The sequence below is a fragment of the Phascolarctos cinereus genome, unplaced genomic scaffold, assembly GCF_003287225.1.
Source record: "Phascolarctos cinereus isolate Bilbo 61053 unplaced genomic scaffold, phaCin_HiC Scaffold_9;HRSCAF=440, whole genome shotgun sequence".
Taxonomy (NCBI): Eukaryota; Metazoa; Chordata; class Mammalia; order Diprotodontia; family Phascolarctidae; genus Phascolarctos; species Phascolarctos cinereus.
Genome location: NW_027556402.1, coordinates 252,810,839 through 252,836,177, shown reverse-complemented (window position 1 = coordinate 252,836,177; position 25,339 = coordinate 252,810,839). Strand labels below are relative to the sequence as shown.

The 25,339-nt window shown below is 52.2% G+C and overlaps 2 protein-coding genes and 1 long non-coding RNA gene across 7 annotated transcripts in view; 1 reads left to right on the top strand and 2 right to left on the bottom strand.

Annotated features, from left to right (window-relative positions):
• SYT7 (synaptotagmin 7) overlaps positions 1-7,962 on the top strand; it is a 92,184-nt gene extending 84,222 nt beyond the window's left edge. For all 5 annotated transcript variants that reach the window (XM_020968111.2, XM_020968113.2, XM_020968114.2 and 2 more), the window contains one exon: positions 100-7,962. In XM_020968111.2, the coding sequence (XP_020823770.1) occupies positions 100-204 (105 nt within the window). In that variant the 3' untranslated portion in view covers positions 205-7,962. The remainder of the gene's footprint in view (positions 1-99) is intronic.
• On the bottom strand, positions 1,302-11,108 carry LOC144455406 (uncharacterized). Its single transcript, XR_013484151.1, has 3 exons — positions 10,654-11,108; positions 8,446-8,611; positions 1,302-1,388 (listed from the first exon to the last, which is right to left on the bottom strand). It is a non-coding gene; the product is annotated as an uncharacterized LOC144455406 (long non-coding RNA).
• A 3,252-nt stretch (positions 11,109-14,360) lies between these two features.
• Positions 14,361-17,137, bottom strand: LRRC10B (leucine rich repeat containing 10B). The gene has a single exon (XM_020968401.2). It carries the CDS (start codon positions 16,530-16,532, stop codon positions 15,564-15,566), a length of 969 nt encoding a protein of 322 aa, XP_020824060.1. The 5' UTR covers positions 16,533-17,137; the 3' UTR covers positions 14,361-15,563.
• Between the last annotated feature and the right edge of the window lie 8,202 nt (positions 17,138-25,339).

The following is a 25,339-nucleotide window of genomic DNA, read 5'->3' as shown; positions in this document are numbered from 1 at the left end:
GAAGGCTCACCTAGCAGAGAGGCTAGCACACATAGTAGGTGCTTCATAAATTCTTGATAATTGAGTGATTGATTCCACCTTTCACTCTCCTCCCTCCAGATCTATCTGTCCTGGAAGAGTGGTCCTGGTGAGGTGAAGCATTGGAAGGACATGATTGCCCGTCCTCGGCAGCCCGTGGCTCAGTGGCACCAACTGAAGGCCTGAGTAGGGCCTGGGGAGGCCCGGGGGTGGGGCTATGGGCCCATGGTTTGGGGGTCACGCCTTCACATTTTATGCACAATGCCCCGGGTGTGGCTCCCCCATTGGGTGGGGGGAAGGACCCCTGTGGGCTCAGCCAGGGAGGGGGCCCAGGACTCAGTATGGCCGTGTTTCTAGGAAGCGTCAGCCCCTCCCCCATTTGGGGGGGGCCTTTGGGAGCCATTTTCCTGCTTTCCCCTTTTCTTCAACTTGCCGACACTAAAGAAACAGGAGTGGGGAGAGAGAGAGAGGGAGAGCAAGAGAGATGGATGGACAGAGAGATGGACAGATGGCAGGACAGAGATCTCTCCAGAGGCCCCACCTGGCGGAGCTTGGCTTGTCCGCCATTTTCTTTAAGGTGGCTTCTGGAGCTGTGGGCTGGCCGAGCTTCAGCCAGCCACTGGTCGCAGTGGGTGCGACACGCTAAGGCCGCGGCGATTGGCCCGGCCAGAATGGCCCTCCTCCCCTCTGGGGTGTTGGGTTTTTTTTAAGCTGTCTGGGGGCCCCTGTGTGCCAAGGGGGTATAAATAGCCTGGCTTCAGAGCCAAGGTCCTGTGTACACGTGCTATGTTCAACCTTTTTGTGTGTGCACGCCCGTCGTGTGAATGTGTGTGGGGGAGCCCATTGTCGGGGGCTCCAGATGGCTCGCTGAGATGGTACTGAGGTTGTGCTGAGGGGTGGGGCTTTGGAAAAGGTGAGGGGTGCAGAGAAAGGAGAAGGGATAGAGAGAAAATGGTGGGATAGGGAAAGCGGAGGTGAAGGAAAGTTTGAAGGGCATCTATAAGGAGAAAACAAAAGGAAGACAGGGAGAAGAAAGGAGAGACAGCACTGTTTGTCCCACACGTCCAATATCCCATCAGATCTAGAGCTGCAAGACAGTTTTTCCAAGCTCCTCATTTTTCAAATAAGGAAGCAGACGCCCAGACTCACCCAATGTCCTAAGTAGCAGAGCTCGGACATGAACCTTGGTCCTCTCTTTTCCATGTCCAGTGCTGTTACTGCTTAAAGACTGGACCTTCGTGCTGGTTTGAGAACAAGGAGAAGGCTGTTTCCTGTTCTAATCTCTGCTTCCAGTTCTTGGAGACCAGGGTATTGTGTCTGAATGATTTCCAAACTGTGTTTCTGGCTCTCCCCACCACGGAATGGGGCTTCTGCAGAAAATACACATGCTGGCTCTCATTTCCCTTCTCAAACATGAAGTATGAAATTCTGTAGGTATGAAAAATACTTAGTACATGTGGTATTTTTTTAGTATAAAAATAGGTGTAGGATCCTAGGAGTTAGAGTGAAAAGGGCCCTTTTAAGACCCTCTCATTTTTGAAATAGGGAAACTGAGGCCCAGAGGGTTAGGTCACTGAGTCAAGATTACAACAGTAGTAAGTACAGAGCTGAGATACGAACCCGTGTCCTTTCGCTTGTACAAATTTGGCCCTAGTTTCACTACCTCCCACTCCCCCTCTTCTGTTCTGCTTCCATGTGTCCCTGGCCCCAGCCTCACGTTCTCCCTAGAGACGCCCAGACCAACAGTGATCAGTTTCTATAACCATAGTTCAAGCGTCTGAGTGCTCCATGGCCAACTTGGTACATCACCTCCTTGTGAGCTAAGTCTCCAAGGCTCTTCCAATAAATAATCAATCACTCCCAGGGCCATCTCCCTTGCTGGGTGACCCCATTGCTGAGAATTTTTAAGTAGGCCGGTCCCAGTCACTGCCCCTGGCATGGATGCACAGTGCCCAAGTGGGCCTTGGTCCATCCCTGGAGCCTTCGAGGGGGTCCTGGCCCTTCCTTCCCCAAAAAGTGGTACCATGTTGTCCTCCCACTTCCAAAATCCCGTTGCCTTCATTGTCACTTGGAAAAGCACTCCTTCCCGCCCTGTCAGGTCCCTCTCCTAGACTTCTGGATTTCTCCCCTGTTCTTTCAGACCCCTTATTCCTCCTTTCCAGCCTTCCCAAGGTGCCTACCCGACTTGTCACCTCCCTCCCACACTGTCAGAATTGGAGGGAACCTTAGAATAGAGAATCTCAGAGCTGAGAGGGAAGAGCCTTAGGACATGAAAGGTCCAAGCTGGAAGGGACCTTAAAATGTAGCCTATGAGAGAGCTGCATGAGTCCTTGGAACTCTGAATGGAGGTTTTCAGACCTGGGAGAGAATTTCAAATACAGAATGTCAGAGCTGGAAGGACCTTAAAATACAGAATGTTGGTACCAGGAGGCCCCTTATAAGATAGACCATCACAGCTGGAAGAATGTTAGAACACAGATCATCAGGACTGGAAGGGGCCTTTAAATATCAAATATGAGAAGTGGACAGACCTTAGAGTGTGCATTCTCAGAGCTAGAAGAGACTTTGGGCTGCATATCATCACAGCTGGAGGGAAATCTAGAACACAGAACATCAGAACTAGGGTGGAGGGAGGTGTCTTAGAATATAAAGCACAGAATGTCAGTGCTAAGAGAGACTTTAGGATATAGAACATGCAATGTAAGTCAGACATGCAAAGTAAGATCATAAAGGTCAAAGCTAGAAGGGTCATTGGAGCATAAAACGTCTGAGCTAACCTTGGAACCTAGAAGGTCCAAGCCAGAAGATGCTGCAAAGATTGTCTAGTCAAAGCCCATAACATCACAGCTTTGTCTCCCCTTCCTGCCTGAGCCGAGAAGCTAAACTGTTCAGCTAGGACCATCCCACCTAAATGCTGAGAGTTGGGGGGACCATCAGTTTACCCCCAAGGTATTTCTGAGCACCGAGTAGACCAGCATAAAGGAGGCTCAGTAAGGGCCATGCCTTCTCTCATTCCCTTCTCCACCTCTGCCCTTCTGCTTGGCCCACTCCTAGCCAAGAGAACAGGATGGAACCATCTGAAGGTTCCTGAGATGATGAGGCGAGGCCAGTGCCCCTGCCCAGCTCCTATAAAGCTGCTGCCACCTCCCTGCTGGTGACCGAGTGCCAGCTTCTGGGTGATCCCAGCAGAAAGTCAGCTCATCCCCACCCTAGGAGTGGGATTTGATGGCTAGCAAAGGCCATGTCCCCCAGGACCAGGCGTAGAGCTGCAGTTCCCCACGCTGGCCACCAGATGGCAAATAGACATCATGGACTGGTGGCCGCTGCCTGCCCGTGCTCCTGCAAAGATGTGAGATGGAGAAGAAAAAGCAGATGCCCTATATGTCTGGGGTGGGCTGGGGAGGGGGAGGTGAAAGGGCACCCAGGGAAGGCTGCAGGTGTTCCCCAGATCGCCTAGGTCCACAGTGGGGCAAGGGTCTTTGGATTTGGGGGTGACTTCCAACCTGCCGTGTCCAGGAGGCTAAGGCTATGCCCGCTGCTTAGAATGCAGATTCCTCAAGTTGGAATGCGCTGCAGAGCCCACCCTTTCCAGCTGCCTCACTTCCAGACACAGAGGGACATCAGAATGAGACCGTCAGAGCTGCAAGGACCCTAGACCTTAGAGCCTAGAATGGTGTACCCAGAGGGACCTTCTGAGCAGAGAGGGCCTTAGAGTATCTTTGAATGAGGCAGAAGTAATTTGCCCATGGTCACACCTGAATTACAGATAGAGCAGGGATTTGAACCCAGCTCTTAAGACTGCGTATCTGATACATGCTTACCAGCACCCTAGCCTGTCTTAGTAGGCTTTAGTGCTGAACCACCTTGCATCACAGATAATAATTCCCAGTAGCTCTGAGGCCCAGCCTTGCCAGGGCGTAACTCTGCCCTCTCTCATCTTCACCCTGTGTCACCTTGGGCAAATCACTTGATTCTCTGGGCCTCAGTTTCTTCATTAGAAAAATACAGGGGTTGGGCGAGGTGACCTATGGTCACTTCCAGTGCTCAGTCTAGGATTCTTTCATCCTGTGAATGAATGAATGAATGAATGAATGAATGAATGAATGAATGAATGAAAAGGCTGGGCTTGTCTGATCTGTATTCTGTTCCCAGTTCTGTTATTTCGTAACTAACCATGTGACCTTGGGCAGCTTGTTTTATCGCTGTTTCCTCATTGGTGAAATGGGAAGGTGAGGGAGTAGTCTAGAAGGTCCTTTCAGATCTAAAGTCTATGATCCAATCCATGGCACAAAGGCTCAGGCTTGTGTGGAGGGGAGAAATGGAACAGGGTAGGTGGTGCCCTCAGAAGAAGCCAGAGGAGAGGGGAGAGGGAGGGATAGTAGGGCAGGGGAGATTGTGGGTGAGGATGCTCAGAGAAAGCCAAGAGAATGAAGAAGCTGATTAGGAGAGACTCTTCTCCCTCGGGGCCTCAGTTTCCCCCTCTGTAAAATGAGGGGTTTGGACTAGACAGCCTGTAAGACCTCGGCTGGCTCTAGATCCTGACAAGTGGGAGCCCAGGAGTCTGTAGTTTGGGGAGAGTGGAGAAGAGGGGAGGCCTAGATGAAGGGAGGGCGCATGCAGGGTTAATGGGCTTGGGCTCTCTGCCGCTGGGCGCTTCATGGGTCTCCCCCTTCCTTCCCTCCTCCCCTCCCTTGTGGGTGGGGGACCAGCCAGCCAGCAAGCCCCCAACCTTGCCATTCTTAGCTAGTGATTCCCAGCTGGGGTCAAACCAAATCGTGTTAGAGTGGACAGGGCCAGCACATCTCTGTTTCAGTGCCCGGCCTGTGCAGCTCTTAGCCGATCAGGTGCAAAGATGCTCTCTGGGTGGTATCTTTTTTTTTCCTAAAGGGATGGGGACCCACTGCTTCCTCCACCTTCTCCTCCTGTATCCTGCCCAAACCTTCCCCTTACCTTGCATTTTGGATTTCGCTGTTGACCCTTCCTGTCCCTGCTTAAGTTTCTATTTGATGGTCATTGCAGCTGAGGGAGGGAGGGAGGGAGGAGGAAACAGCAGAGAGGGAAGCTCCCTGCTCCCCGGCCTCCCTCTGGTCTTTATCGGATTGAGGCATGAATGGTTGATGAGACCGTGCACAGGGCACCCAGCCTGTCCTCAGACCAATGGGTGCCCAGCCGGCCATCTGGGTAGGAGAGCCGAATGGGGTCAGGATGGAAGAGGCTGGCCAGAGGTAGGTGTGACCAGGACACAGGAGAAGCAGGGGGATCGATTGGAAGCAGTCCCACCATCGCCCCAGGGACCTTGGGAAAGTCACCCGTGTAGCCAGTGGCTTGTTTTCTCCACTTGTGAAATGGTGGTAATAATTAACGCTTCACTTACCTCACAGGGGAGGTTGAAAGGTTGCGGTCACTTGACCTGTGTCCAGGGGAGCCCTGGATGCCCTTGGGTTTTGAAGGGGCTACCCAAGGGCAATGTTATCATGCCTGCCCTGAGAGTGAGGCCTGCTTTACCCTGAGGCTGAGATGCCCGGGTGTCCTGGGTCCCACCAGTCCCCATTAGGATGTGAGAGTCACCCATGGTCTCTCTGGGGGATGCTAGAGCTATTACCTTTTTCAGGTATGTCTTTTTTCTTGTGATCATCCTCCTGTAACTGCTGTACAGAGTTCTCCCCACCCGCCTCCCCCCAACCCCAGCCCTTCACCTAGCAATGTGCCCAAGGGAGCCCTCAAGGCTCAGGTGGCCTCCGACCCCCAGCCCAGCTGGGCACAGGGGTGGGGACCCTGCTCTTTCTGTTCTGTTCAGTCCTCTTCCAGCAAGTGTTTTATAAAAAAAGAAAAAAAGAAAAAATTCACCACCACAAAATAAAACAAACCACAAACCTCAACATTCTCAGCGAAGAGAAAGGAAGAAAATCTAATGGAAAAAACCCCATAAAAACCGTTTCCACCACACACACCCTCTAAGCCAGCGAGATTTCCTCTTTGCAGATTCCTATTTTTGTGGGAACGGCCCCTGCTTTGTGTGGAGCGGGCCGTTCTGATTAATAAAGGACAGTGAAAAAGCAGGGCCTCTGCTCCTTCCTCCGCCGTGCCTCAGCACCCCCAGAAGAAGGACGAGAAGGAGACAAGGAGACCAGATGGGGTGGGGTGGCTTGGGCTCTCTCCACCACACACCCTGTGTCTGGCCTCGGGCGGACTATGGCTTCAGCCCGGGCTCAGCTTCCAAGGTCCGTTTGTTGGCTCCCCAGTTATCATCCCCCAAGGGGAATTGTGAGCACCTTAGGGCCCCCTGCTGTTGTCCCTGCAGTCCTAGCAGGAGGAACGAAAGACTCACCCCCCTTCCCCTTGATCCACACCTGGGGCAGAGCAGACCAGCCAGGACTGGAGGAGGGGGTGGTGTTTTACAGTGGCCCCACCAAAACTGCCCTAAGGGGAGGCCCAGCTGCTGGCCTCATCTTCCCCAGATGTTAGCGGGGAGGAAGGAGGAATTAGGCAGGGCCCTAGGCCTGGTGGTCCTGGCCCCCTTAGAAACAGCAATAGCTAAACAAGCATTCTCTCCCCCACCCCAGCTCTGGGGAGCAGCCCAAGGGGGAGCGCTGGCCCCAAGCCTGCAAAAACTGGGTTCCAGTCCTGAGTCCTCCCCTTGCTGGCTGTGTGACCTTAGGCAAGTCACTTCTGTTCTCTGGGCCTCAGTTCCCCACCCCTAAAAGGGCAATAAAGCACCCCAGCCCCCGTCCCTCCCAACGAGGAACTGAGGTCTGAGCTGTGCTCAGGGTTTCCTAGGAAGAAGGTGCTAAATCAGCTTCCCTCAAGAGCACAAAAGGAAATGCTGGTCTGGTTTTCTGTCCATCCCACCCTGGTTCCTACCCCCGACCCTGATCATGGAGCTCTCAAGGAGTGAGGGCAGCTGGTTCTGCGCCTGCCCGGCACTCGGGCTGAGTTTAAATATCCCTTCAGACTTCATGCTTTTTCTCTCTGGAAGTTGATCCTTAGGCAGGGAGGGAATGCCAGAAGGGGCCTTGGGGACCATCTCGCACTGAGCGTCCCTGCAGTACCTGGCTCGGTGTCCCCTCCCTGCCTGGGGCAACTCCCCTTCCGGTGGAGCCAGGAGGAGCCCTGGGAGGGAGTTGCCACATAGCTCGGCCCTGAGCAAAGGGAGGAGAGGCCCAGGGCCTTGAGTTTTTCCCATGGAAAATAGTCCCTGGAAAAAATAAACAAAACACAAAAAACCAACTAGCCCTGGCGCTCAGGTATTGCCCATTCAAAGGTCTGGAGGTGCCAGGCCTGGCCACTTAACGCTTCGGGGCCTTGGGCAAGATGCTTCCCATTGGGGGGGGGTCCTACTTCGGTCCCACGAGGGACTAGGGCCAGAGGAAGTCAGAGGCCCTTCTTGTTCGGTCACTAGACCCCCCCCCATTCTGAGGTCCCTCCCAGCTGGGAACCTTCCACGCCCCCTGCCTCAGTGACCCCAAGAGCCCATCGTGGGGTCTCAAGGCAGGGGGCTTGCCCTGCCCTGGGTGCCAGTGCCCTCCTAGACCCCAGATCTCCTTCATCCCCATGCAGCTCGTCTGACCCTGTGCTAGATCCCATTCTGCGGGCCGGGTTCACTTCCCCCATCGATTTATTCCTCTTTCCTTTGTCTTCCTTGTGGTCCTCCGCTATCTGTACTCCCTGATCTCTGGAAGCTTATCCTGAACAATTCCCCATTCCTCCCACCTCTACCCAAAATCAAGGGGACAGGATTGAATCCACTTATGTGCTCTGGGTGTTGGCTCTCCGGGGCCATCTGTCTTTCCTTGGGTATGTCCCCCACCTCCATCCCCTCCCCTTCATTTGTGTCCTGTGTGTCTCTGTCTTGTTTAGATTGTGAACCCCAGGGGCAGGGACCCCTGTCTGACTCAATGTTCTGTACGGCACCTGCAGGTGCCTGAATAAATGTTAATCCATGGATGCAAGAGTGCCCAGGTCATCTTGGGGAAGCAGGTTGTGGGACCGGTGGGCTAACCTGGGGGCTGGGCTAACCTGGGGGCTGGGCTAACCTGGGTGGCTGGGCTAACCTAAATGCTAAGACTAACCTGGGGAAGCAGAGAAGGGGAGGGGGAGTTCTGAGCTGATCCTAGCCTGCCCTTTTCTTCCCAATGACCCCAAGGGGTGCATTATCAGGTTTGGGAGGGGAGGGCAGAGGATCATCTCTAAACAGAAAGCCTTATTGTGACACCACTCAAGCAGCTGGTGCATCCTATCACCAGGGCCCCCGCCCCCAAACCCTGCTAGTCAAAGACTTTGAGAGCCAGGGAAGAGGACATAGACTCTGTCACCCCACCCCACCCCACCCCAGCCAGCCTCAAAACTACTCACAGCTACCCTACCCACACAATCCCAGGCTTCCTTCTCCTGCCCCAGGGAAGGTGCAGACTAAGTGCCTTTACTGACCTAGAAGAATCCTGGTACGAGGGCTGAAGGTAGAGATGGGGGAAATCATTCTCTGACCAAGCTGACTATCCCGGAGGCACTTTCTCAGTGACGTTCAGTAAACATTTATTAAGTACCTACTATGGCCACCAGGCTTGTAGGGTGGGGTGGGGAGCATCTGCTCCATCTGGAAGACAAAGCGAAAAAAATGACAGAATCCACATCCTCCAAGAAAATGAATGGGAAAGGGGGGAGAGCAGAGGACACTAGAAGAACACAGATACAGGGTAGACCAGACAGAGGGGTCTGGGAACATCTGAGGAGGGTCAGCTAGGGAGAATCAGAGTCAGAAGAAGACTTCTCAGGGAGGCAGTGTACAATAAAGTAAGACTTTGATGGGCAAAAATAAGAAGGGAGGGTGGGCCTGGCATGGGGGTGAGCAACTGAATGGTGGCAAGAAATGTGTTTGGAATCAGCCAGTAGGCCAATGTTGTTGGAACAGAGAGTATTGTCAGAGCAGGAGGGGCCTGAGAACAGAAAAGGTCAGAGCTGGGAGGAACCTTAGAATATTCAGGAAGACCAGCCTGGTGCAACGGAAGGAGTGTGGTATTTGGAATCAGGGGATCCACAGTAAAAACCCAGCTCTGTGACTTCCTATTTGTATGACCCTGGGCAAGGCAATTCTCTCCGGACTGCCCCCACCCTTCATCTTTAAGATGAAGAGGACAGACTCAGAGATCCCCCTCGGGCTCTAGGGCTGTTATACAAATGAGGCTTTGATCCTTAGAACAAAAAAACAGGATGTTACCCAAGTAATCATCGAGCATTGGCTGAACCTTCAGCATTTGCCAGGGCCCCAGTGCTCAGGAGCTTACTTTGAGGAGAGGGTGCAGGGGAAAGACGACACGTGCACTAGAAATACATACAGAGTAGATGCGCACCAAGTACATATATACTGGGCAGTTTGGGAGGGAGGGAGGCAGGGCCCTCGAAGGGGAAAGGTCTCCGGTAAAAAGCAGGTGTTCGAGCTGAGTCATAAAGGAAGGGAGGGACTCGGGGAGGTCAAGTAAAGAGGGCCAGCGTTCCAGGCCGGGAGGATGGGCTGGGGCAAAGGCACAGGACAGAGTGCGGTATCCGAGGTGCAGAGATCGGCTCAGTCTGACTGGACCTTAACGTGCAGGGAAGGGACCAAGTTCTAATGGGGCTGGGGAGATTGGTTGGGGACAAACTGGCTTTAAAAGGATTTGATATTTTATCCTCGAGTCAAAAGGAGCCCCTGAAGTTTATTAAGCGAGGGAACAGCTCAGTCAGGCTGTCACTTTGACAGCTGTGCGGAAGACAGGTCGGAGTAGGGAGAGAGTTGGGATGGTGAGGCCCATTACCATGACGGTAAAGCAGGTCAGGGGAGAGGGGATGAGGGCCTGAACAAAGGGAGTGAGTGGCTAGCTGATGGAGATGTTGGCACGAGACAGATTGTGTACACACACACACACACACACACACACACACACACACATTTGGTGAGGCAATTGAGGTTAAGTGACTTGCTCAGGGTCACACAGTTAGCAAGTGTTATGTGTCTGAGGCCGGTTTTGAGCTCAGGTCCACCTGACTTCAGGGCTGGTGCTCTATCCACTGAGCCACCGAGCTGCCCCTGTTTGCATAGATATTATAAGAGTTGGCGACTGATTGGCTGTGTGGAGTAGGGGGAGAGGGAGGAGGTGGGTAACTCAGAGGTCTCCACTCTGGGTAGGAAGTTTGGAAGAAGAATAAGTTTGGGGGAAAGAAGGTGAAGCCTGTTTTGGACATGTTCAGTTTGTGATGGCTCTGGTCTAGGATATCCCGTTTGAAGCGTCCAAGGGGTAGCTGGTGACGTTGGATTCAGGAGGGAGTCGGGGCACGGAGGTGCTGACGCGGGGCTCATCTGCATAGTGATGGTAAATAAATCCATGTCAGAGCTAGAAGATGCCTCGGATCATGTCCGAGCTCTTCATTTTATAGTTGGGGAAACCGAGCCTCAGAGACACTAAAGCGTATGCCCAAGGTCATGTAGCCAGAGAACCATCTGGTTGGCACAGACCTGAAGAGGCAGCTAGGAGGCACAGGAGACAGCGTTAGGAAGATCTGAGTTTGAATCTTGCCTCAGACACTTATGAAGTATATGACCCTGGGCAAGTCAGTTCATCTCAGCTTCCTTAGCACTAAAAGGGGCATGATAATATCACCCACCTGCTCAGTTTGTTGTGAGGCTAAAATGAGATCATAAAGGTCTTAGCAACACTTAGAGCACTCTGTAAATGTCGGTCATTATTCTGCGGCACTCCGGCGACTTCCCTCTCAGCCCACAGATATGCTCCCTACACCATTGCTCCTATTCCTAATGCCGTATCCCTCCTGCCCGTGGCTCCAAGGACAGCCAACTGCTCCAGTGAGCCCTTCATCTCCAGATGCTGAGGACTGGCCACGTAGGAAGCCAAGGGAAGCCGACAGAAGCAGCTGTCTCCCCACAATACACTGCCTGCTGGCAGCTGGGACACAGGCAGAGGTTTCCCTGCCGGTACCTCCCTTTTTAGGTGAGGCAGCAGCTCCTTTGACTCTTCTTTCCCCCTCTGCTGCTTCAGTCCATCCTCAATGTCTAAGGTCCCAGCTTACACTGAAAACAGCAGGGCACCCCAGCTAGGAGCCTTTTATGTTTTCCGGACTAGAAGGACAGCCCTCAACAGAAATACAAAGTTTGAAAGAAGGGAGGGTTTGGGGACAAAGATCACAGTTACTGTTTTGGATGCTTTGCATTTGAGATATCTCTGGGAAATCCAGCTTGACCGGGGCTATGGATCAGTGACACCGTACAAAGTGCAGGAGGAGTGGCTGGGGTCAGACCCAGAGATCAGGGAGGCACTTCCTGTAGCCTCCCTGTCCATGTGCCGGTTGGCCTGGGCAATGTCTCCAGCTCTGTCATCCACTTTGTCAAGGCAGAGGGAAGAGCAGCTGGACAGCGCTGCTACCCCAGCAGCCACAGGCAGGCCCAAAGGACCCCAGAGGAGGGAGCTGAGGGTGGGAAGGGGGCGGTAATAGTCCTTGAACTACTCCCCGGTTTATCTAATTCTATGAGAATGTTGCTATTTAATATCCTCCCAGGCCCCACAAAGCCCGTCATTCCATATTGGGTCCACTTCAGCTAATGCCTCTAATAGTTTCCTAACATCTTTTGGTGGCCTGTCCCCTTTTACCAATGAAGCCTATGAAACCTTTCTCAAAATCAAGTTTTTAAATGTATAAAATACATAGGATTACATAGGAAACCAATTATATCAAAATAGAGATTTTTTTCCCATCCAAGTTCACAATTCCCCTGAAATCTGTCCATGGATACCTTTGGGAGGAGGAGAGAGAGGTCCAAGGAGCACTTAGAGGTCCATGGACAACAGATTAAGAACCCCTGATCTAACCTTTCCAGAGGCTTCCAAATGCTGAAAAGCCTTGGGCGGGGAAGTCTTCATTCTGCACAGAGCCTTGGTCTACTCAGAGAAGAGAGAGGCAGTGGAGGATAGGTGAAAGGCAGAGCCAGGGCAAGGGGTCATGGCCACATCCTGCTTTTCCTCCCTCTATATTACCCACACAGCTTCCATTTCTATGAGAATGAACCAAACTTGGGCAGCCATTTCCAATATATTGGCTGAGTTGGGGAGTCCTCCAAACACCGTTGGGAAGCATGCTGGGGGGGTTGCCAAGCCACAGTCATGAAAGAGGGTGGTAGGGAGCCATATCAGGAGCGGGGGGAGGGCATGACAATGGAAAAGTGGTAATAGAATGTTCAGTTCCTTCTGTAATCAGGGCCCAGCCATCACCTGGCCCAGCTTCCAAATCCAACTGCCTTCCCAGTGTGACTGGTCCTCTGTGGCCACCTCTCCTCTCTCCTGGGCTGGGAAGTGGGAAGAATGATTGACCTTCAGGATGCAGCTGGGAGCAAACTTAGTAATCATTGAGCCCACCCCACTCACTTTATAAATGAGGAAACTGTGACCCAGAAATAAAGTGACTTGTCCAAGGACACTAAGCCGGGAGTAGAACCCAAGGCTCTTCTGAATCCCGAGAGGACTATGTGCCAGGATATGTGAAAGGTGATGGCTCTCTTCCCGCCCCTTTGTGAGCAAAGACTAGGGTTTCATTCTTTCCAACTTGCTCCCTACATCTGGCCCCTTAGAACCAGCAAGCATCTTCTCCCTACCCACAGCCCCCTCCAGGGACCACTGAGGCAGGAAAGGGAAGAATTCCCCATGCCCCTCTCCTCCCTCTCAAGGACAGAGCATGGGGGTGGGCAGCCCTGGGTCTCTGAGGCAGCAGAGGAGCCTGGCTGTTCCCAGGCAGTGCCAGCCTGGACTCCTGAGGGCAGCTTCCAGCTCTCCTTCTCTCTATGCCAGCTTCTAATTTGCATCTCCCTGCCCCCATCCCACAGCTCCCTCCCGGCCTGGCTAGGCAAGGCTTGACCTTTCAGCCCAAGCTCATGACCCATCACCATAGCAACAAAGCCTTGGCATCATCTCCTCATGCCATTAGGAAGCCTTTTTATTTGCTTATTTTCTCTCAGCGTGGCTGTTTTCCCTGAATGGTTTAAGAAGAAAGAGGGAGAGAAAGGGCTGAGCAGAGGCAGGAAGGACTTTGAGAGGCAAAGGCAGGCAGGGAAGGAAGGACCAAGAGAGAGGCCAGGGAGAGCAGTCCAGGAGCAGGGATTGCCACTCCAAGGTAGGGGATGGGCAGATGGAGAGAGCAAAGGACAGACAGACAGACAGCGTCTGGGAGGGAGGGAGGGAGGGACCAAGCATGTCAGGAGATGGCTAGTGGAGCAGAGAGGCAGAGAACAAACAAGACAGAGGAAGACAAGGACACAGAGAGGAAGGAAGAGGCAGGGAAACAGCAGATGGATCAATCAATCCACTAGCATCTGTTAAACACCTACTGTGTGCTAAATGTCCTGCTAAACAAGGGGGTTACAAAGACAATCATGAAAGTAAAACAGAGGTAGAAGGCAGAGCAAGGGGCCAAAGGGAAGAGAGGAAGACAGACAGGAAGAGACAGAGAGAGAAGCTAAAGTGGGACAGGAATGGAGATGAAGCAGAGAAAGATGGAGACAGAGGAACAGGCAGTGTAGCTAGGGGCAGGGGGAGCAGAAGGGAGGCACCCAGGGAGACAGGGAACAGAGGGGCAGGAAGAAAGAAGGGACAGAGGAAGGCGGAGGTGCTGACATTGAGAGAGGAAGTGCTAGGGAGAGGGGTCAGGACAGAAAACAGCAGAGGCAGAGGGACACACCCAGGAAGGGAAACAGAGAAAGAGGCGGAGGCCAGATGGTGGAGAGGGAAGGAAGGAAGGCAAAGAACACAGAGATGGTACAGAGAAGCGACAAAGTTATCAAGGGGGGGCGGGGATGGGATAAAGGGATAGGGAGGAGAGGGGCAGGAAAAAACCCCCATAGGAAAATCTGGGCTAAGGGAGCATCACCACAAAGGCTTAGAGCCTGAAAACAAAAAGACAGACAGACAGAGAGAGATCAGAGAGGGTTTGGCCAGAGACTTAAAGCAGAAAGACAGGCTGGGGTCTAGACTAATTGAACCCAGGCTGCATTGACACAGAACAGAGCTGGGCTGGCCAGAAGTAACAAAACACAGGCTGACAAGGAGACAGAGCCGGCCAGCACTTGGCTGGACCGAGACCCAGCTCAGATGGAAGGAGAGCAAAGCGGTGGTGCCTGGCACACAGTCCTGACCCTGGACAGACAGATGGCAGGGCTGCTGGACGGATGGGGGAGTGGGGCAGGATGATGACAGGGTAAGGACCAAAGCTGGCCAGGCCACCAGAGAGAGAAACAGAAGGATACACAGCAACTAGAGCCCAGCAAACTCCCAGGGCTTATAAATAAACAGGCATGTGGGAAACAAGGATTCTTTCTCCAGGAAATATAATTTATGGTTTACAGGCATAATTTTTCTGTTAAAGAATATCCCTCTTTCACTTAGTCGCTGTGTCACCTGACTGTGTCCCTGAGTTACCCCCAGCCCCTGCCCTCTCTGCCCTAGCAAATCTCTTTCCTTTATTGCTCAGATGGTAAAGATTTTGGTCCTGGCCAAGCAGAATGGGAAGAGGGCAATGGGGATCGGGCTGGCCCTGGCCCAGGAGGGAAGAGGAAGTGAGGCAGGGCCAGTCCGTCCCATCCCCTCCTGCTCCATAGCAGCTCCCCCAGATGTGCCCATGTATGGGCCTAAAAAAAGGAGGCATCCAAGGAGTGACAGCACTGCTGCCTGATTCCCACCCCGCTCTGGGGGGCAGAGGGAGCCGAACTGGAGGCCTAGCACAGGCACAACATGGGAATGCCAGCGTCTTTTCAAACTTGACAGCTGGAAGGAACAGCTCCCATGCTGGGGGGTGGGGGGGGAGGCAGTGACACTCCAAATGGCCAAGGGTTTGAGAGAAGCAGGGTGCAGGATTCTTCCTTTCCATGTTGCTAAATACTGCTTAGGTGGCAGGCCTTAAGCTTGACAGCCTGAAGAGGTATGTAGGATCCCCATGGAGGGATGGAGGTGATTTGGTGCTAAACACAGGCCTCTCCTGGCCTCCTGGATCCCAGAACTTCCCTTACCCAACACCGCTCGATTAGCCTGGCTAGCATGTCCCCCAGTCCCACCTTCTGGGGCAAATGTGCCCCAGAAGGACCTCTTCTGCAGGAAAGTACCAGCTACCAGTTCTTCAGAGCAGTGATGCTTCTAGGGGATGGCCTGTGGTTCTCAGGCCTTGTGAGAGGTAGTGACCTTTAGGAGAGGAGGAAGGAGGTGGCCAGTGGGAGAATAGTTGACCGTCCTCCCAAGACCCAGTGAGAGATGATGGTCCCAAAGCCACCAGCAGCTCCGGGAGGTCGGCAGCCCTAGCAGGGGACATTCCCTAGAGGTGAGCCATGGTCTGAGGCCCAGGCAGCAGGAGAAAGGGGAGTCCCTTTGGGCTTCCCAGCCTGGCAGGACCAACTCCCCCAAGCAATGAGTGGACTGTGTAGTAGGCAGCTACCCAGGTATCCTCTGGGGATGTTCCTGGTGCCCAGGTGTCCTCTGGGGCCTGGAAAGAAGCAAAGTCGAGAAAGTCAGGGCCTGGAGAGCTCAAGTGGGCTCGCCTTTCCTGGGGATTCCCAGGCCCGGGGGCTTGCGCCCTGCACAGAGCGCAATCTCTTCCTCCTCCTCCTCCAGTTCCTCCTCCTCTTCTTCCTCCACGTCCCCCTCGCGCTCTGGCTCTTCCTCCTCCTCCTCCTCCTCCTCCTCCTTCTCTGCACTCACGGAGGGCGGCGGACCCGGCGCCTGGGTCGGGGCTGGACGGGGGTGCGGCGGCCGGGGCGCCGGCGGCGGCTCGTCACGCTCCGCCATGCGCTCGACGGCACCCTCGCCCACTAGGAATACCGTGTCGAGGACCCGCGGGGGCCCCGTGACAGGGTTGTGGTCGTAGGAGAAGACGCGCAGCGCGCGCAGCGGCCTCAAGTCGGGGAAGCCGCCCAGCTGGTTGCGGTCCACGTCGAGGATGCGCAGGCGGCCCATTCGCAGCAGCACGCTGGGGAACACCTCGAGGCGGTTGCCGTAGAGCCAGAGTCCGCGCAGGCCCACCATGCTGGGCAGCTCTGCGGGCAGGCCGCGCAGGCGGTTGTCGCCCAGCTGCAGGGACTGCAGCGCCGGCATGCGGAGCAGCGCGCGCGGGAAGCGCCGCACGTGGTTGCCCTCGAGCCAGAGGCAGCGCAGGCTCTGCAGCTGCGCGAAGTCGGCGGGCAGCCCGAGCAGCCGGTTGCTGCCCAGGTAGAGGCGGCTGAGGCGCGGCAGGCGGCACAGCGCCTCGGGCACGTGCTCCAGCTTGTTGAAGTCCAGCGCCAGGATGCGCAGCTCACGCAGCTCCTCGATCTCGTCGGGTAGCTCGCGCAGGCCCGTGCCGCTGATGTAGAGCCTCTGCAGGCCGAGCAGGGCGCACACCGAGGCGGGCAGGCGCCGCAGGCGCCGCCCGCTCAGCTCCAGGAGCTGTTCGCCGTTACTCAGTTGCTCCGCCACGTCCGACGGCAGCTCGTCCAGCGTGGACTCGGCGATGCCCATCCTGCGCTCATGGCCCCCGGAACGAGCGGGGGCCGCCGGCGGCGTGCGCCCTGCCCGCGCTCAGGCTCCCTCCTGGCTGCCAGCCTCCTCCCCCCGTCCGCACCTTCCCTCCCGCCCCCGACCCGGCTTGCACTACTCACCGGGCCTGCTCAGTCGTGCACCCCCGACAGGGCTCAGGATCCTTCCTCCCGCCCCCCGCAAGAGACTGCCCAGCCGGCTGTAGCTGACCTGGCTCCGTCGGGCTGACTTCTCCCACCCCGCGCCGGAGATTGGGCTGCCTGTCCTCTCCAGTCCTGCGAGTCGTCACCTCCTAACGGGGCTCCAGCTGTCCGCCCTCCCCACCTCCCAGGTCCTGATTGGCACGCCTCTCCACCCCAGGGCTCAGGATACTCCCTCCCGTACCCTGCTGAAGACCAGGTTCCCCCCACCTGTCCTAATCCGGCTCCCCAACAAGGGTTCGAGATGCCCGCTCTGCCCCCAAGTCATCCCCTCCGCCCCGGCCCCGATGGAGCTTGCCCCTCTCCCGGCCCGATCCAGCCCCGCAGTCGCAGAGCCAGGGACTGGAGGGGAGGCGCCGCCGGGCCACTCAGCTGGCCGCCGGGCGGCTAGCCGCCAGTCTCTTAAGATCGCCCTCCGGGACTCCCCCGCTCGCACTGTTTGACTTGGGTTCCCACAGACTCGATGCTTAGCGACCCGTCGCCATGGAAACCCCCCGACGCGGTTCCAGCTGCCAATGAGAGGGAGGGAGGAAGAGAGAGGGGCGGGAGTGAGACCAAGGAAGGGGGGCGCCCCCTCCCGAGGGCCAGCCCTGGTCCCTGGCCACCTCCTCCCTCCCACAGAGCAGGAGGGAACCTTAGACCCAGAACCGCCCGGGCCAGTAGGTACCCCAGGGCACCCTACTCAGATCTCTTCAAGCTCCCCATCGGCGGAAACCCTCCTGCCCTTTACCATTGAACCCCGGGCTCGGCTCACCCAATTGTCCCACGTGCCACATTGTCCCAGTCCGCCTCCCCACCTCCTTCCTCTCCTAGTTACACGGAGCTAAAAAATAGACAAATCAATGAATTTTCTCTGTGTTCAACGACAGCCAGCTCCAGACCTCCCCACAATCAACCCCTAGTGCTTTATAGAACATGGAAGAAATGTCTGAGCTTGGAATGACCTTAGAACGGAGAATAGGACCTGGGAGGTACCTGAGGGCAAGTGTATGTCAGAAGAGACCTTCGAGTTCGAAGGTCCGAAATACGAGGGGCCAAAAAGCAGAGAATTCGAGGCATCCGGTGTTGTAAATAAACCACTCTGAGCTGGGTTCAAATCCTGACCCTGTCCCGCTAGAGGTGTGACCCTAGCTAATAAGTCAATTCACTTGTCCCTGCCTCGGTCCATGTCTGTAAAAGGAGGGAGTTGTACTCAAATGACATCCAGCGTCCCTTCAAACTCAATATCCCATAAATGGCAGCGCGGGAGAGGACTTAGAACCGAGATGCTCACAACTGCGTGAGGCCCAAGGGCTTACGTTGTCCTAACCCCCCCCCCTTTTTTTTTAACAGATGAGGAAACTGAAGTTCAGAGAGGATAAGTAATAAATGAATGAGCGCTGAACTCTTCGGGCACAAATGGAAAAGTGAGACGTCCTTGCTTGCACCGAGCTCACATTCTAATGGGGGAGACGAGAACACAGATGGAAAGTTTCAGCGGCAGGACAGATGGAAAGGTCCCATAATCCTTAGGGAACAGAGGCAAAGCAGATGGTAATTCGTTAATGTCATTTCCACTGATAAAATCGTATCAGTTTCTACTGTTGAACCACTTGGCAGTGCCAAAGACATTTGTAGTAAGAACTTTTTCTCAGCCTTCGCTAGCTGTGGCTTGCAGTACCCCCAGAAGCAGGTGCCAGGCTGCAGGGGGCAGGGGGGCTCAAGATGATAGCTTCAAGGGCTGGGCTGGAAGTAGCACTAATGGCCAGGTGGGTGATGCTGTCACTCCTGGGACCCTTGGGCCAATCAGTGGCATTGGTGTTAGTAGTGTCAAGCAAAGGGGATCTCTTCTCCAGTGTTTTCTCCCATGGTTCCTGGCTGTAAGGGATAGACTCAAAGCAGGGCTAGTGGCCCAGGGTGAGGGGCACTGCTAGTCCCAGCTTGAGTTCAGGGTCCTGGGCTGTGTCTCTCAGGGTCTGAGGGGAGATGGTGTTCAAGGTTCTCCATAAATGCCACCTCCTACGTGTACCTTAGAGGACTTCGGTGAGGTTGGCATGGCTGATGGCCGTCAGGGGCAGCTGACCTCTCCTCCACAGAGTTGCTTCTCTGGTTGATGGCTATGCGGGCCGGGTGGTGCCTCTATCAGAAACAGGGAAGTTTGGAAGAAGGGAGAATTGAGGGGGAAGATAATGTAATTACAACCTGTCATCCATGCCTGGTGCTCCTCACTCCCTCTGAAAAATGAAAAGGGTGTGGAAGGGGAGGGAGCAGGGAGTAGTGCTTACTCACTGGCCACAGCTCTGGTGTGCAATCTGCTGCTGAGGGGGGCTTGCAGCAGTCACAAAGTCTCAGGGAGTGAATACGGCCCAGGCTACTGAGTTTGGAACTCTCTTTTGCCAGGCAGTCCCCTGCCTCTCAATTGCATTGCTATGTACTGTGTGTTGTGCTCTTCAGTGCCTCTCTCAATGGCCTCCCGGTGGGTAGAGGTGATCCTGGGACCACAAAAGCTCGTGAAGGGCTTCCTACCAAGCCGGAAAGGAGCTGAATATGTGCCTGAGGGAGGCTTTTCTCTATCGCCAGCATGGATAGTATAAGGCAGAGTCAGGAAGACCTAGGTTCAAATCGGACCTCTGACCATAGTTTGGAAACTGCGAGTCCTAACTTTCATTGTTAGGAAGGTTTTTCTTACAAAATCAGCCTCACATCCTTGGGCCAGCTGACCCTGATTCTGCCCCCTGGGGCCACACAGATCTCTTCCCTCTGCCATATGACAACAACAACCATGTCTCTGTCTTCTCTCCTCCAAGCTAAACATTCCTGGGTCCTTTAACTGATTCGGGTGTGGCATGAATCCCCCTCCCCCTCAGGAAGTTGTCCAGCTTGTCCAAGCCTTTCCTAAAATATGGTACCTAGAACTGACCACAGTGATCCAGCCATACTGGCATGCTTGCTGTTGAACATGCCTGAGCTCTATCTCCAGACTCCACGCCTTTGCACTGGATGCTTGCCATGCCTGGAGGGCACTCCCTCCTTACCTCTGGCTCTTGGAATCCTTCAAGGCTCAGCTCAAGCTCTGCTTTCTGCAGAAAAGTGTTTCCTTGTCCCTTCCTGCCCTCCCCTCCCCGGTGCCATCCTCTATAAGGTTACCTGGCACCTGTTTTGTATATATCTTGTAAAAACCTATATCTGTGTGTATCACCTCTCTTAGACTGTGAGCTTCTTGAATCTCAGGGACTGTTTTGGTCTTGTGCCTGCATCGCCAATGCTTGGCACATAGGAAGTGCTTAGCAAAGATTGATAGATGGATGAAGGGCAGACAATATCAGGACAATCATTGATGGTAATTTCCCTCTTAACTGAGCCTAAGGTTGGACTGAGGCCTTGTTAGATCCTGCAGGATGAAGCCCTTCCCCAGCTCCATCAGCACCTGCTATTCCCCAGATAACCCATACCCAGTCTTCCAAAGTCTCAGACAGCAGTGCCCCCAGGTACCCACTCCTCTTGCACCCAGACCCTCTCACCCCACACACACCAAGGACCCCCATCACAGACTTGGACTCTTGTTCATGCTCCGTTGCTTACCAGTCACATGAACCTGGATAAATGACAGCCTCTCTGTGCCTCAGTTTCCTCATCTGCTGAAAGGAAAGTTCCAGACTATAAGAACCAGTAAGGTCTCCTCTACTTCTTCTGACCCCTTAAGAGATGCAGCATGGGGCAGGTAGGTGGTGCAGTGGATAGAGCACCGGCCCTGGATTCAGGAGGACCTGAATTCAAATCCAGCCTCAGACACATAACACTAGCTGTGTGACCCTGGGTAAGTCACTTAACCCCATTGCCTGGCCAAAAATAAATAAAGAAACAAACAAACAAATAAATAAATAAATGAATGAATGAATAAATAGATAACTAAATAAATAGATGAGTGGATGAATGAATGAATGAATGAATGAATGAATGAATGAATGAATGAATAAATGAAAGAGAGATGCAGCATGGCACTGGCTTTGGAGTCAGAGGGCCTGATTTCAGACCTTGCTTGTGCCAGTCAAATTGTTTCACCCCCCCGGACCTCAGTTTCCCCATCTGTAAAATGAGGGGATTGGGCTAGATAGTTTCTGCAGTTTTCTCCAGTTCTAGGACTGGGATCCTCTGTCTCTCATTCTTCAAACACAACTCATCCTTGGAGGCCCAGCTCCACTGCCACCTCCTCCATGCAGTCTTCCCTGATCCCCACCCACACACACCCTTCAGCCCTTACTTCCAATCACCTTCAAAACAGACACACCTGCTTGTGCCTAGACTTCAATTCCTTAGGTTCTGACTCTTCCCTCCCCCAACAATATGGCAGCATTTCCTGGAGGAGCCCGGATCCGAGTTCAAGGACAGGAGAGAGCCATCTTGGCCAGAAGGGCTGGGAGGGGTTTGGCGGTGGGTTGGGGGAAGAGGTTGAGATGATTACTCTGGGGAGGAAGGGAGGATAATTATTCTCTGCCCTAGGTGCTCCTTGCACCTAGTCCTAAGGGCTCTCTGTGGGCCATGGTGCAGTGAGGCCCTCCTGGACAGGTTCACTGAATAGAGCAGAGGTGAGTAGGGTGTGTTCCCCTCTCTCAGCCCCATAGGCCAAGAGCTGGGGGCAGAGGTCCATCTGGCTCCTAGGTGGAAACTCCAGGGAGTGCTCACACACACAAACACACACACCATTATCTTCCCCTCAGTTAATTCTATACCTCTGCCACCCACTGGGCTCTTCTCTGTGGGGGAAAGGTAGGATGTGCTAATGTTCTGGGCCCACTCAGGCTGCCAGCCACAGGAATAATGCTGATGAATCACCTGGGCACCACTCGGCAGGCTCTGAGGCCTTAACAAATCAGAACTAACCAATACCTGCCACCCCCAGTACCGGGCCTCCTGTACATCCGTTTCTCCCCCAAAAGATGGGGAAACTGAGGCTCACAGCCTCTGAGAAGTAGAAACTGTAAAGGAGAGCTATTCCCTACAGATTGCCACGAAACAGACTGGACCTCTTGTCAGGAAGCTGAGCTTATGAGGAGTGCCCAAGGGATCAGATCCTTGTTGGTCTCTCTCCTTGTTGTCAAAGATTTAAGCTCCTATAGCCCTGTATGTTTGTGTCCCCCTCTCTTGCCCACCACACACACACACACACACACACACACACACACACACACACACAATCACACAGTGCTGGTCAACTTCCTAACTAGCCTCTCAGAGAGGATTAATTGTGTTGCCTTAACCATTTTTTTTGGAGGGGGGAGGGAATAGGGTCCAGACCCATGATTTCATCAGGGTGAAAATATCCTCCACTGATACAGGTCAGTAACCCCCCTGCAACCTACAACTGTTAAGAGGTTAAGTGCTTACTGATGGTCACATAGCCAGGATGCAGCAGAGTTGGAACTCAGACTCCAGATGGCATGGCCAAAGGCCATCGGGCTCAGGAGGTGAGGACCTTGGCTTGAACACCAGCTTTGCTACTTAGCATGAGACTTCACCCAAGGAACTGAATATCGCTAGGCCTTACTTTCTTCATCTGTAAAACAAGGGGATTGGACCAGATGACTTCTGAGGTCTGTTCTAGCTCTGGAATCTATAAACCAATAGATTCTAGTATGTCATTTGTCAGTGAACAATGGTGCCATGTTGAGCAGCGTTTTCAATGACATGTCTCACTTTTTTTAAAGGAAAGCAGTTTTATTATTTTGTGGCAAGTTGTGTTTAGCATTTTGATTCATACCTTTAAGAGTTAAAAAGGATGCAGCCTCCCCTTTTTTTGTGAAGTGGGGAAATCTAGGTGTGGAATATCACATATTAGGTTGTATGTATGTATGTATGTATATATGTATATCAGGATTGGTTGACATATTAGTTTTGCCAGACTGCTTTACCTCTGTGTCTCACTATTAACATCACTATTACCATATTCTAAGTTTGAGCCCAATCTTTCTGCAGAAGGCACACACACACACACACACACACACACACACACACACACATATGTATTGGATAATAGTTACCAGATTTATAGAAGGAATGCTTGGTAGTTACTTCTTTTTCTTTTTTTACTTAAAATTTTTTTTATTTTAATATAAATCTATTTATTTTTAGTTTTCAACATTTACTTCCACAAGATTTTGAATTCCAAATTTTCACCCCATCTCCCCCTCCCCCCACCCCAAGATGGCATGCATTCTGAATACCCCTTCCCCTAGTCTGCCCTCCCTTCTATCTCTCCCCCCTTCTCTTATCCCTTTCCCCTTCTATTTTCCTGTAGGGCAGGATAGATTTCTGTACCTCATTTCCTGTATTTCTTATTTCCCAGTTGCATGTGGAAACACTTTTTTTAAACATGTGTTTTTAAAACTTTGGGTTCCAAATTTTCTCCATTCCTCCCACCCCACCCACCCTCATTGAAAAGGCAAGCAACCCAATACAGGCCGTACATGTGCACTTATGCAAAACATGTCCATAGTAGACATGTTGTGAAAAACTAACTATATTTCCCTTAGTCCTATCCTGCCCTCCCATTTATTCTATTCTTTCTTTTGACCCTGTCCCTCCTCAGAAGTATTTACTTCTGATTACCCCTTTTCCCAATCTGCCCTCCTCTCTATCATCCCCCTACTCTCTTGTCCCCTTTCTCCCCTATTTTCCTGTAGGGTAAGACAGATTTCCATACCCAGTTGAGTGTGTATGTTATTCCCTCCTTAAGCCAAATCCTATGAGAATAAGATTCCTCATTTCCTCTCACCTTCTCCTGTTTCCCCTCCACTGTAAGAAACTTTTCTTGTCTGTTTTGTGCTAGATAATGTACCCCATTCTACCTCTCCCTTTCTCCTTCTCCTAGTATAATCCTCTCTCACCCCTTAATTTTATTCTCCAGATATCACCCCTTCATCTTCAACTCATCCTGTGCCATCTAGCTATACATACATATAATTTTTTTCCCTTCCCACTACCCTAATACTGACAAAAGTCTCATGAGTTATAAATCATCTTTCCATGCAGGAATGAACAGTTCAGCCTTAATAAGTCTCTTATGATTTCTCTTTCCTGTTTACCTCTTCATGTTCCACTTGAGTCTTGTATTTGAAAGTCAAATTTTCTATTCAGCTCTGGTCTTTTCATCAAGAATGCTTGAAAGTCCTCTATTTCACTGAATGACCATTTTTCCCCCTGAAGGATTATACTCAGTTTTGCTGGGTAGGCATATTCCATGCCCTCCGGTCCCTTAATGTGGAAGCTGCTAAATCTTGTGTTATCCTGATTGTGTTTCCACCATACTTGAATTGTTTCTTTCTGGCTGGTTGCAATATTTTCTGCTTGACCTGGGAACTCTGGAATTTGGCTACAATATTCCTAGGAGTTTTCCTTTGGGGATCTCTTTCAGGAGGAGATCTGTGGATTCTTTCAATTTCTATTTTGCCCTCTGGTTCTAAAATATCAGGGCAGTTTTCCTTGATAATTTCTTGAAAGATGATGTCTAGGCTCCTTTTTTTGATCATGGCTTTCAGATAGTTCAATAATTTTTAAATTCTCTCTCCTGGATCTATTTTCCAGGTCAGTTGTTTTTCCAATGAGATATTTCACATTGTTTTCTAATTTTTCATTCGTTTGGATTTGTTCTACTGTGTCTTGCTTTCTCATAAAGTTACTGTCTTCTAATTGCTCTATTCTAATTTTTAAGGAAGTATTTTCTTCAGTAAGCTTTTGGACTTCCTTTTCCATTTGGCCAATTTTGCTTTTTAGGGTATTCTTCTCCTCATTGGCTTTTGGACCTCTTTTGCTATTTGGGTTAGGCTATTTTTTAAGGTGTTATTTTCTTCAGTATTTTTTGGGTCTCCTTTAGCAAGCTGTTGACTTGTTTTTCATGATTTTCTTGCATCACTTTCATTTCTCTTCCCAGTTTTTCCTCTACTTCTCTTAACTTGCTTCTCAAAATCCCTTTTGAGCTCTTCCAAGGCCTGGAATGGATTCATATTTTTCTTGGAGGCTTTGGATGTGGGAGCTTTGACTTTGTTGTCTTCTGGTTGTATGTTTTGATCTTCTTTGTCACCAAAGTAAGATAGTATAGTCTGACTCTTTTTGCGAGGTTTGCTCATGATCCCAGCCAACTACTTGAGTTTTGAACTTTTTTGTTAAGGTAAGAGTCTGCTTCCAATGTGAAGAACGTACTGTCCCACGCTTTGGGGGTTTGTACAGCTGTTTTCAGAGATACTTGTAGGGACCTGTAAATTTTCAGCTCCTCCAAGGTGGTATGATAAGGGGCGAGGTTGTAGTTACTTCTTTACCATCTCATCTTAGTAAATGTCTTTGCTAAGAGCTGGATCTAGTGGCTGGTTATTAATAAGAAGCACACTAGTGGGGGCTTGTGAGCTAGTGTTCAAAAGGACAGCCCCATGAGGAATACTCTTAACCCTAAGGTGGTTACTGCCATGGAGCAGGGTTGGTGGCCATGGTGGGAGGTAACCTAGAGGGAGTTCTATAAATATTATAATGGGAGATATCAATAATTTTATCTAGGTATCTCAGTGGGGACTAGAAAATGGATTGTTCTTTCATGCATTTCTTTACTCTTTTCCTCTTGTT

Excerpts from the sequence above, each read along its gene's own strand:
- LRRC10B (XM_020968401.2), bottom strand. The coding sequence starts at position 16,532 with ATGGGCATCGCCGAGTCCACGCTGGACGAGCTGCCGTCGGACGTGGCG.